General features: G+C 41.4%; 1 protein-coding gene across 17 annotated transcripts in view; it reads left to right on the top strand.

Moving 5' to 3' along the window:
* The window catches only part of Clip4 (CAP-GLY domain containing linker protein family, member 4), a 100,119-nt gene that overhangs the window by 51,985 nt on the left and 36,098 nt on the right, over positions 1-12,036 (top strand). For all 17 annotated transcript variants that reach the window (NR_190422.1, XR_015621728.1, XR_015621727.1 and 14 more), the window contains one exon: positions 10,519-10,659. Coding sequence is in view for 9 of the 17 variants with exons in the window: in NM_001428610.1 (NP_001415539.1) it covers positions 10,519-10,659 (141 nt within the window). In the remaining 8 variants the exon portion in view is untranslated. The remainder of the gene's footprint in view (positions 1-10,518; positions 10,660-12,036) is intronic.

Below are 12,036 nucleotides of genomic sequence, written 5' to 3'. Positions count from 1 at the left end.
GGGGTTTGGGAGCAGAGAGCTGCTGCGGGCCGGGATCCGCGGGTCGGTGTGTTTCTTATATGTAGGAAAACGCTAGATCCTGTTTACATATCCACTCTGTTAGCCTGTACTTTTTATTGGGGAAGTTGATGCTGAGAGATATTAAAGACAGATTGTTCATTCCTATTATTTTTGTTGCTGGAGGTGATATCGTGGTGTGTGTGTGTGTGTGTGTGTGTGTGTGTGTGTGAGAGAGAGAGAGAGAGAGAGAGAGAAAGAGAGAGAGAGAGAGAAAGAGAGAGAGAGAGAGAGAGAGAGAGAGAGAGTCTCCTGTTTTTATTTTTTTTTGTGAGATATTTAATTATTCATGTTTTCTAGGTTGTAGTTACTCTCCTGTGTTGGAGTTTTTTTTTTTTTGTTTTTTTTTTTTTTTTCCAGTATCCTCTGTAGGGCTGGATTAGTAGAAAAATATTGTTTAAATTTGGTTTCTTTATGGAATATCTTGGTTTTTCCATCTATAGTGTTTGAGAGATTACTGGGTATAGTAACCTGGGCTAGCATTTGTATTCTCTTAGGGTCTGTATGACATCTGTCCAGGATCTTCTGTTGAGAAGTTTGGTATAATTCTGATAGGTCTGTCTTTATCGGTTTCTTGGCCTTTTTTTTTTTTTTTTTGTTACAGCTTTTAATATTCTTTCTTTGTTCTGTGTATTTAGTGTTTTGATTATTATGTGACAAGAGGATTTTCTTTTCTGGTCTATTATTTGGTTTTCTGTAGGTTTCTTGTACATTTATGGCCATTAGGGAAGTTTTCTGTGATTTTGTTGAAGATGTTTTCAGGCCTTTGATCTGGGAATTTTCACCCTTTTCTATTCCTATTATTCTTAGGTTTGATCTTTTCAATGTCTCCTGAATTTCCTGGATATTTTGGGTTAGGAGCTTTCTACACTTTATACTTTCTGTGACCAATGTGTCAATCTTCTATGGTATTTTCTATCTCTTGTATTCTGTTGGTTATGCTTGTATCTGTTGTTCCTGATCTCTTTCCTAAGTTGTCCGTCTCCAGGGTTGCCTCTATTTGTGTGTGTGTGTGTGTGTGTGTGTGTGTGTGTGTGTGTGTGTGTGTGTGTGTATTATTTCTATTTTTAGGTCTCAGACCATTTTGCTCAATTCCTTCACCAGCTTGATTGTATTTTCCTGTATTCTTTAAGGAATTTATTTGTTTTCTCTCTAAGGGATTCTATGTTTGCCTGTGTTTTCCTGTATTTCTTTAAGGGAGTTATTTATAGCCTCCTTAAAGGCCTCTATCATCTTCATGGAATGGAATTTTAGGTCAGATTCTTGCTTTTCAGGCATGTTGGGATATCCAGGGCTTGCTGTGTTGGGAGAACTGGGTTCTGATAATGCCAAATTACACTGGGTTCTGTTGCTTATGTTCTTGCCCTTGCCTCTCTCCATCTCGTTATCTCTGTTGTTAACTGGCCTTGGTGGCTCTGACTGGAATTGGTAGATAAAGCTCTGTGACATGGGTTAGAGCTGGTCTCCTGGTAGGCAATCAGTGCTGTCTCTGGTTGGGGGTGGTGGTGGTCCTCCTATGTCTCTGGTTAGAGCATGCTTCCTGTTTATCTGGCTAAGGCAGACCTCCTGTGTTTCTGGCCAGGGTGAACCTCCTGGGATACAGGCAGGCTCTGGGCTCCAGTGGTAGGGTCTGCCCCAGTTGTAGATAGATGTGGAAACCAGAAGGATTGTGCCCCTGATTAGAGTAGACCTCCCATGTCACTGTTTTTTGTAGACCTCTTGGGAGACAAGCAGGCTGTATGGTGTAGGAGGGTGTATGGCTGCTGATCTGGCCTGTGTCAGGAAGCTGATTGGTAGAAATCTGATTTTTAATGGCTCCTTTTCTTTTAATTTTCCCAATTTGATGGGTAAAAACTTCTTTTTTGATTCCTTTTTCTCAGATTGGTGTGATAGGAATTTTTAAATTTTATTTTTGTGCATATGTGTGTGTTTACATCTGTGTATGTGTGCTTGCATATATATGCATATGTGTATGTGTGCTTGCATTCGTGCATGTGAGTGCACATGGGTGTGTCAGACAGAGGTCAACCTTGGCTTTTGTTCTTAGGAACCATCTGTCTTGGTTTTGTGCGACAGGGCTTCTCACTGGTCTGGAGGTCACTGGTCTGATGACACTGGCTGACCAACAAACTACAGACAGAGATCTGCCTATCTCTGCCAGTGCTGTACAGCAAGCACTTCACTAACTTCCCAGCCCCACATACTGTTATTTTAAATGCTTCGTTATGCTTTGTGTATGAGTCTCTGAGTCTCTCTCTCTCTCTCTCTCTCTCTTTGTCTCTCTCTCTCTCTCTTTGTCTCTCTCTCTCTCTCTCTTTGTCTCTCTCTCTCTCTCTTTGTCTCTCTCTCTCTCTTTGTCTCTCTCTCTCTCTTTGTGTGTGTGTGTGTGTGTGTGTGTGTGTGTGTGTTGGCACTTGTATATTCATAGTTGCCTATTTAAAAGTAAAATAATTTCTGTTTAAAAACAACTAAGAGTTTAAAATATGTATATTTGCCAAATTGATATTTGGCTGTAAACTACACTCATTATTTTGTGACATTTTATATACAGCTAAAAGTTTTTTCCTTTATGAATTATTCTCATAGTTCAATAGATGTAATATATAATTGTTCTTGGTAAATATATAATTCAAGAACTAATTATAAATTATATATTTTATTCCTTTGGAAATGTTTATGTTTTTCTGTTCATAGTTATGAAGCGCATTAGAGCTTGCTGACTAGTGGAACAGTGTCAAGGCTTTGGTTCGAATTCTCCTCTGATAGCTTCTCTTGGCAGCTGCCAAACTCAGCAAGGACAGGCTCAAAGCTTCCAGTCACACACAGGGCAGGTGCCAGACAGTTTATGGTAAGGAGTGAGGTTGTCAGCAGAGTCTCACAGTTCCAAGGAGAGGCGAGCAGAGTTTGGGGGTGATACAATATGGAGAATGTCCATGAGCCCTCCAAATACTTGGAGGCAGGTTGGTGTGTTGGGGTCATGTGTGGCGTTGTTTAAAACTTAAGGTTGCCCTTCTTGCTGAGAAAGCTTAGTGTACTGAGGTAGGGCATTGCTGAGGTACAGGGAAGGGTACAGGGTAGAGGGCAGGGGAGTTGGAGATTCCCTGGCAGATCAGAAGAGGTCATGTTAGTGTCTTCTCAGAAGGTTCTCTCTTCTTTTTATCTCTACCTTTCTTGTGCTTCTTTTATGCACCTTTAGTTCCTATAAGCGCTGTGGCTCACCTCACGGTTACTTTGATCAGTTTGTTAGCTTTGGCAATACTATTCTTTAAATTGTAGCCATTTAATAGTTGAGTTAATACTTGCGGGTACTATTATTTTTATGCTTTCCAATGCTTGCAACAGTAAACACATGTGTTTAGCTTGATAGATTGAAGCCTTATTCAAAGGCAAGCCTACCTTCCTCTCCTGACACTTCCCTGGTTCTTTGGAGGCCAAACCTTTTTAGAAGTCCCCAAGCTCTGTCTTCTGATATTAGTCTTTATGTTTGTAAATAGTCTATGTATATGGCTTATTCTTGATTTTCCCCAGCTTTAGATACCTATTGACTTCCTTCTGTGAGAGGAAAGACTAGTGTCTGTGAAGCACACCCTTCTGTAGCATTCTGAGAGGACTCACAGGAGTAAAATGAAAACCATCCATTCTGATTGTATGCTTCTCTCTGCCGTATTTCACATGAAGTTTGGGATAAGGAGCGGGAAATTGTAGCAACCGTACCCTTAGTATTTTGAAGGCTGTGTTATCTAATGTAGAACTTTGGTAACTTTTACTGTAAAGGCCAGAGATTGGCTCCTTTGTAGATATCATGTTCTGTCATTGCCCAGCTCCACTGTTACAGTGAACGAGCAGCCACAGACAAGTGTAGAGGTGGACACGGTTCTGTGCCAGGGCAACCACAGAGCCCGGCGGTGGCCAGGATGCATCTCACTGGCTGACGTTTGTCAGGTGCTTGCTTGGGCTTCTCGGATTGCTGCTTAGGAGTTTCAGGGTCTGTCTTCCTTCCCCCCTCTCAGAAGCTTCCATTTTTCTCCTTTAAAAAATAAATTTCTCTTAGAATTTATACCATTTTTATTCATTGCTGGTGTTCTAATAGGATTAGGCATATTAAATGATCCACATTTATCTGAGAATTTACTGCTTTTCTTTTTAAAGAGAGTAAGTGTGTGCACTTCTTTTTGGTCAACCTCACAGTTTTGTGTCAGCCTCTGGGGGAAGCCGGTGGGTATGCTGGGTTACCAGGCAACAAGGGTGACTGCTCACTATGCTTGCTGTGGACTGTGTATCCAGCCGTAGCTTAAATATAGTCATGGATTACCCAAATGCTTGATTATTGATGATGATGATGATGATGATGATGATGATGATGATGATGATGATGGACACACAAGATCTCTGCAAATGAGGAAATGAGGAATTGTGTGTAATATAATTCTTTTAAGCCATTAGAATTAAATATTTGATTATCCTTTGAAACAAATATATTTCTCTGTGGAAAAGTTCAGAGATCATGAAAGAAAAACCACATTTCCCCTCAATTTAAGAAGAAGAAGAAGAAGAAAAGGAAGGGAGGGTGGTGATGGTACATACCTTTAATCCCAGCACTCAGCAGGCAGAGACAGGCAGATTTCTGTGAGTTCAAGGCTAACCTGGCCTACTAGGACAGCTGGGGCTACACAGTAAAACCCTGTCTTAAAACAAAACAAAACAAAACAAAACAAAACAAAAACAAAAACAAAAAAACCCCCAAAAAACAAAAAACAAAGAAAGAGACAGACAGACAGACAGACAGAAAGGAAAAGAAAAGAAGGACGTTGGGCTGGGGATATAGCCTCAGTAGAGTGCGTGCTGAGTGTGCTTGAGGCCTGGCTTTCATCCCCAGCACCACATGAGGTAGATGAGATGGTGTGCACCTCATATCCCAGCAGGAATTTGATGCAGGGGGACCAGAAATTTAAATTCACTCATAGATATATAGCTAGTTTGAGGCTATCATGGGTTACATAAATTCTCGTCTCAAAAAAACAAAAAAAGAGGAAGTAGATCAATTATTGAACATCATCATGATATTATTCACACTAATCAAATAACTTAGAAATACAGTTTGTACTCTATTCTCATATATATGTTTTAATTTTAGGCTCTTTGGTTTGATTGCCTATATCCTCACAAAGTTTCCCACAGATTTAATTCTATCATTTAATAATAGTAAGTTTTTTCTTCTTTACATTTGTTTATTATTGCCAGACAATTACATTTCTTTCTCCTAGAAGTATCCCTGTAGCATGGCAGTAAGAAATCAGTGTATTTCGATAAGCTAGACATACTTGTGTCTCTTGCGAGCTGTCCTTTTCTTACACAAGCATAACCACATAGCCTGTGTATGCACCTCTATGTTTATTTCATTTTTTAATTTATGTATTTATTTATTCTGATCTCAGCCCCCCTCTCTTCCAGTCCCCCCTCACATAGCCCCTCTCCAGCTCTCCCCTCTTCCTCTGAGAAGGGGGAGGCCCTCCACTGGGTACCAACCCACCCTGGCACATCAAGTCACTGCAGGACTAGACACATGTCTCCAGCTGAGGCCAGACAAGGCAGCCCAGTTAGGAGAACAAGATCCACAGGTGGGCAACAGAGTCAGGGACAGCCCCTGCTCCAGTTATTGAGGGACCCACATGAAGACCAAACTGCCCTTCTGCTCCTTATGTGCAGGATGGCCTAGGCCCAGCCCACTATGCTCTTTGGGTTGGTAGTTCTGTTGTTCCCATTTCTCGAACCCCAAAAGACTACCAAGGAGCTGATTCTGGTATAATCGCACTAGGGTCTTTATTCTAGCTGGAGCTTGGGCTCCGCCTCTGATGCTGATACGGCGGGATGGGGGATGAAGCCTTCTCAGTGGGACAGGGTTTTACAGGAAATGGCAAGCAATCGAGGGGGTTTCTAGCCTGGCACACATCTGAGGGGGCACACATCTGAGGGAGGGTCTGTTATAGAATTTTGTTGCCCTTTAAAGTAATAGGCTGGTGCTATGAGCCAAGCCATAACTTAACTAACCTGACTTCTGCTTTCCTCCTGATTGGTGGTTGTTAGGAAGTGAAGTGTAATCTGGAGGCTCAGGGTTGTTGGGGGTAACCTGGGAACTGGTACTAGAGATTCAATCTTAGGTCCGGTTCTCTGCGATGGAATCTGAACCCAAGATCTGGTCTCTGGGAACCCCCAAGTTCCCAGGTTAGTTGACCCTGTTGGTCTTCTTGTGGAGTCCCTATCCCTTCCGGGTTCCTCAATCCTTCCCATAACTCTTCCTCAAGAGCTCCCAAGCTCGGTCTAATGTTTGGCTGTAGGTCTTTGCATCTGTTTCGGTCAGCAGCTGCTCTCAGAGGACAGTTATGCTCCTGTCTGCAAGTATCATCAGAAGTGGGGTTCTTGCCCATGGGATGGGTCTCAAGTTGGGCCAGTCATTGATTGGCCATTCCTCTGTCTCTGCTCCACATTGTCCCTACTTCTTTTAGGCAGTACAAAGCGGGTCAAGGTTTTATGGGTGGGTTGATGGAATTATCCCTCTACTTGGAGTCCTGCCTGGCTATAGGAGACAGTCCCTTCAGGCTGCAAACCCCCTTCTGTGGAGTCTCAGCTAGAGTCACTCTCATAGACTCCTTGAAACGTCTCCCATCCTGGGTCTCTGGCACATTTCAGAGATGCTGCCCCCTTTCCCCTGGTTCCTTTTATACTCCTGACCCTTCCCCCTGGCTCTCCCTACACCTGATCCCAACCGTCCCTCTATTCCCCTCTCCATCCTTTCTCCCATCCAGTTTCCTCCCTCTATCCACTTCTGATAACTATTTTACTTCCCCTCTGAGTGAGATTCAAGCGTCCTCCTTTGAACCTTCCTTGTTATTTAGCCTTTTTGGGTCTGTAGATTGTAGTGTAGGTATCCTGTATTTTAGAGCTAATATCTACTTATAAGTGAGTACATACTATGCATTTTCTTTGGGGTCTACAATACCTCACTCAGGATATTTTCTAGTTCCATCCATTTGCCTGCAAATTTCATGATGTCCTTGTTTTTAGTAGCTGAGTAGTATTTCATTGTGTAATGAACCATATTTTCTTTATCCGTTCTTGGTCTGAAGGACATCTGGGCTATTTCCAGTATAAAGGAAGGATACTTTTTCTTTTTGAGTTAATTTTGTATCCAGCCACTTTACTGAAGGTATTCATTACCTGTAGGAGTTCTCTGGTAGAGTTTTTGGGGTTACTTAAGCACACTATCATATCATCTGCAAATAGTGATACTTTGACTTCTTTTCCGATTTGTTTCCCCTTGATCTCCTTTAGTTGTCTTATTGCACTAGCTAGAACATCAAGTATTATATTGAAGAGATGAGAGAGTGGACAGCCTTGTCTTGTCCCTGATTTTAGTGGAAGTACTTAAGTATCTCTCCAATTTGACATTGGTTGTAGGCTTTCTGTATTTTGCCTTTACTGTGTTTATGTATACACCTTGTATCCCTGCTCTCTCCAAGACCTTTTATCATGAAGGGGTGTTGGATTTTGTAAAAGTCCTTTTCAGCATCTAATGAGATTATCGTGTATTTTCTTTCAGTTTGTTTGTATGGCGGATTACGTTTATAGATTTTCATATATTGAGCTACCCCTGCATCCCTGGGATGAAGCCTACTTGATCATGGTGGATAATGTCTTTAATGTGTTGTTGGGTTTGGTTTACAAATATTTTATCGAGTATTTTTTTCATTAATGTTCATAGGAAAATTGGTCTGAAATTTTCTTTGTTAAATATTGTGTGGGTTAGGTATCAGTGTGACTATGGCTTCATAGAATGAGTTTACCAATGGGTCATTCTGTTTCTATTTTGTGGGATAGTTTGAAGAGTATTTGTATTAGCTTTTTTGAAAGTCTGGTAGAATTCTTTGGTAAAACCATTGCACCCTGGGCTTTTTGGTTGGGAGACTTTTAATGACTGCTTCTATTTCCTTAGGGGTTATAGGATTGTTTAGATTGTTTACCTGATCTTGATTTAACTTTGGTAAGTGGAATCTGTCTAGATAATCATCCATTTCATTTAGATTTTCCAGTTTTCTGGAGTATAGGCTTTTGAAGTAAGACCTAATGATTCATTGCAAATCCTCACTGTCTGTTGTTATGCTTCCCTTGTCATTTCTGATTTTGTCAGTTTGGATGTTGTCTCTCTGCCCTTTCATTAGTTTGGCTAAGGGTTGTCTATCTTGTTGATTTTCTCAAAGAACCAGCTCTTTGTTTTGTTGATTTTTTTATATTGTTCTCTTTGTTTCTAGTTTATTAACATCAGCCCTGAGTTGACTATTTCCTGCTGTCTAATCCCCTGAGGAGTGTTTGCTTCTTTTTGTTTTAGAGAGTTCAGGTGGACTATTTAGTTGCTATTATGAGGTCTCTCTAATTTCTTAATGAAGGCACTTAGTGCTATAAACTTTCCTATTAGCACCGCTTTCACTGTGTCCAGTAAATTTGGGTATGTAGTGAATTTGCTTTCATGGAATTCTAGAAAGTCTTTAACTCTTTTTCTTTATTTTTTTTTCTTTGACCCAATGGTCATTGAGGAGACAGTTATTCAGTTCCCATGAATTTGTAGGTTTTGTGTTGTTGTTGAAGTTAGCTTAAATCATAGTGATCTGATAGGATACAAGGGGTATTTCAATCTTCTAAAGGATTACTTTGTGACCAAGTATATGGTCAATTTTGGAGAAGGTTCCCTGAGGTGCTGAGAAAAAAGTACATTCTTTTGTGTTTGGATGAAATGTTGTATAGATATCTGTTAGGTCCATTTGATTCATAACGTGTTAGTTTCATTATTTCTGTTTGGTTTCTGTTTCAATGGTCTATCCATAGGTGAGAGAGGACTGTTCAAGTCTCCTACTATGTGTGTCCAATGTGTGATTTAAGCTTTTGTAACATTCCTTTTATAAATGTGGGTGCCCTTACATCAAAATTCATTTTTTTAATAATTCATTCTATGAGGGGGATTAGGTAGGGATTCCTACGCTCAAGAAAGTCTAGAAATGGGGCTGGGGATTTAGCTCAGTGGTAGAGCGCTTACCTAGGAAGCGCAAGGCCCTGGGTTCGGTCCCCAGCTCCGAAAAAAAGAACCAAAAAAAAAAAAAAAAAAAAAAAAGAAAGTCTAGAAATTCATATATCCGGAATAGAACATTTCTTTCTTTAAACCAGCAGTTCTCAACCTGTGGGTTGCTACCCATTGGCAAACATCTAGCTCCAAAGATATTTACATTATGATTCATAACAGTAGCAAATTACAGTTATGAAGTAACTATGTAAATGGCAATGACTATAAGTAGCAATGAAGATAATTTTATGGATGGGTGTCACTACAGCATGAGGCATTGTATTAAACGGTTGCAGCATTAGGAAGGTAGAGAAGCACTGCTTTAAACCTGGCACATTTAATTGTCATCATCATCTTCATCGTTGTCATCGTCATCGTCATCATCAACAACCTCACATCAGTGACATGAGAGAAAATTACAAATAGGTTTTTAAAAAACCAGAAAAGTCAAGGCAAGGTCATTCAGAGTCCAAATGAGAAAAGAATTCCAAAGGTTTTCAGGAAAGTGATGTAGCTGGCACTGCTCAGCTATGAACAGAATGCTCCTTTTTGTAAGGGTGCGAGTGTTCCTGCTTTAACAGGAACGTTTCAATATGATGTGTGTTCATTAGGTTTTAAACACTCAGAGTGTAATGTACGTATTATGACTTTATTTTCTTTTTAAGTGTGGAAGGGAGATAACCTTGGTATTCATAGTCTGTGTTCACTCTCTTCAATGTCTGTGTGTTCTTACTCAAACTGGATATTTTATTGCCTCCATACACTTTCTCAGTAGGGTTTTATGCTCCCAGCTGCTGTAGATAGGCAGTCCCCTGCCTCTGTGTACCTCCTTTCCTCAACTCACGCTACATCGTTTCTGCTTGTCAGGAATCGAGGGCTAGGCCTTTGGGGAAGATTGTTTTATAACAATCTGTACTGTGTGTAAGGAGTTATAATTAGTTATGGTGGGAAAACGCAGACAAGGGCAACATTTGAATTTGCCCCTAGAAGGTGTGCAGTACAGAAGGGAAATGTTGGGAGGTCACAGACCCTAGGCAGACAGGAGGTAGCATGGCTCCTACTGTGTAGTAACTATTATTCTCAGTCCCTCAGAACAGCAGATGGCAACGTTTACACATTTCCCTTCCCTGAACTTCACAGTAATCACGTATCTCTTATGTGGCTCCTAAATCACAGCGTATTTAGTCTTGGCAACTAGACTGTGCGCCCACTGAGGGCAAGAGCCATGTCTCTTCCCAAGATGCACGGTAGGTACTGAACAGAGCCTGTACTAGCAACAGTTCTACTAGCCTTGAATTTGAAAGTGCGTTCATTTGCTTCACACCAGTTAATGGTTCTGTCTCTGCCCTCAGGTATTTTTGCGCCACTTTCAAAGATAACTAAAGTAAAAGATGGGAGAAAAAACATCACACATACTCCTTCCACAAAAGCCACCCTCCATGCCCGGTCCCAGAAGGTCGATGTAGCCCACGTCACATCCAAAGTAAATTCCGGTAAGTCACACTGGGGAGGTCAGCAGCTCCCAAACCATGCTTTAAACTGTGTTTGTGAGGCTCAAGTGTTTGGACTGCTTCACTCCGTTAGTCCACCACAAAGGCTGAACCTCACATAAGCAAGGCCTCTGTGGTTTGAGCCTCAGTTATGAATGATGACTTAAGTCTGTGGCAATGGCTTCTTTCCTTCCCTACTTTCTGTGCTTCAAATGCCCCATGATCAGGTCAGGACTGGATTTTATGCTTCCAGTGAGTCTTCATGAAACAACTCACCTCTGGGACTTTGTCTCTTCCTTGACGTCCCTCTGTTGCTCAAAGTGGCCTCTTTCTGCTCCAGTTGTTAGTCCTGCTTTACTGTTTACCTGTCCGGCTGCTGCACACACATGCCCACTGTCCCCTCTGTGTCTCTCCTCACCTTTGGGCGGCTGTAGGCTGTCCTTACTGTTCCTCACTCCATATGGAACCTGCCCAGGAATCCAACTCATTTAACCTCTCTGTCCTCTAACTTGGTATGTGTAGTCTTCTAACTGTGCAGCCCGGCTGTTGTCCACCGATTGCTTTCTTTGCGTAGATCTTCTGTTCTGTGGTTAGACTTCAGAACTACCTCGACGTGATATCCAGCAGACAGGAGTGCCTCACAAACTTCTTAAAGATTGTCTCCCTTATTTGGGGCCCCTAGAGGTCACACGTTTCTTACATACTTAAAAATAAGTCCTCAAAAGTTTCTTTTAAAGAAAGTCTGTTAACATCTAAGCAGACATTGCATTTAATCCTTGTGCTAATTTGAAAAGAGGTGTTTTGTTACAGCCATCTTTAATTATGTGCTTGGAGCAATCTTTCATTTGGTTGGGTAATTTAAAATACCTTAACATGATTGTAAATTTTTTCTGTGGGTATTTTTGGCCTGTTTGTTAGATCTGTTCCCAGATACTCCATACCTGGGGCTACTTAAGGAGAACCCCCTCCCCTCAAAAAATTCCAGCCCAAACCCAAATAAAGAACATATCACAGTCATGCTCTCCATGAAAGTGAAGGCGGGCTCTCTCACATTCTGTGTTTATGTGTATGAATGCATACACGTGTGTGTGTGTGCGCACATATGCACACACACTCACACAAATGCACATGCACACACATGCACACTCACACACACTCACACAAATGCACAAGCACACATGTGCACACACATGCACACTCACACACACTCACACACACTCACACAAATGCACATGCACACACATGCACACACACACTCGCACAAATGCACAAGCACACATGTGCACACACATGCACACACACACTCACACAAATACACATGCACACACGTGCACACACATGCACACACACACTCACACACTCACACAAATGCACATGCAC

Source organism: Rattus norvegicus, chromosome 6, assembly GCF_021556685.1.
Source record: "Rattus norvegicus strain SHRSP/BbbUtx chromosome 6, alternate assembly SHRSP_T2T, whole genome shotgun sequence".
Classification (NCBI taxonomy): Eukaryota; Metazoa; Chordata; class Mammalia; order Rodentia; family Muridae; genus Rattus; species Rattus norvegicus.
The sequence above is the reverse complement of the archived record's forward strand: the minus strand, read 5'-3'. Positions and strand labels throughout refer to the sequence as shown.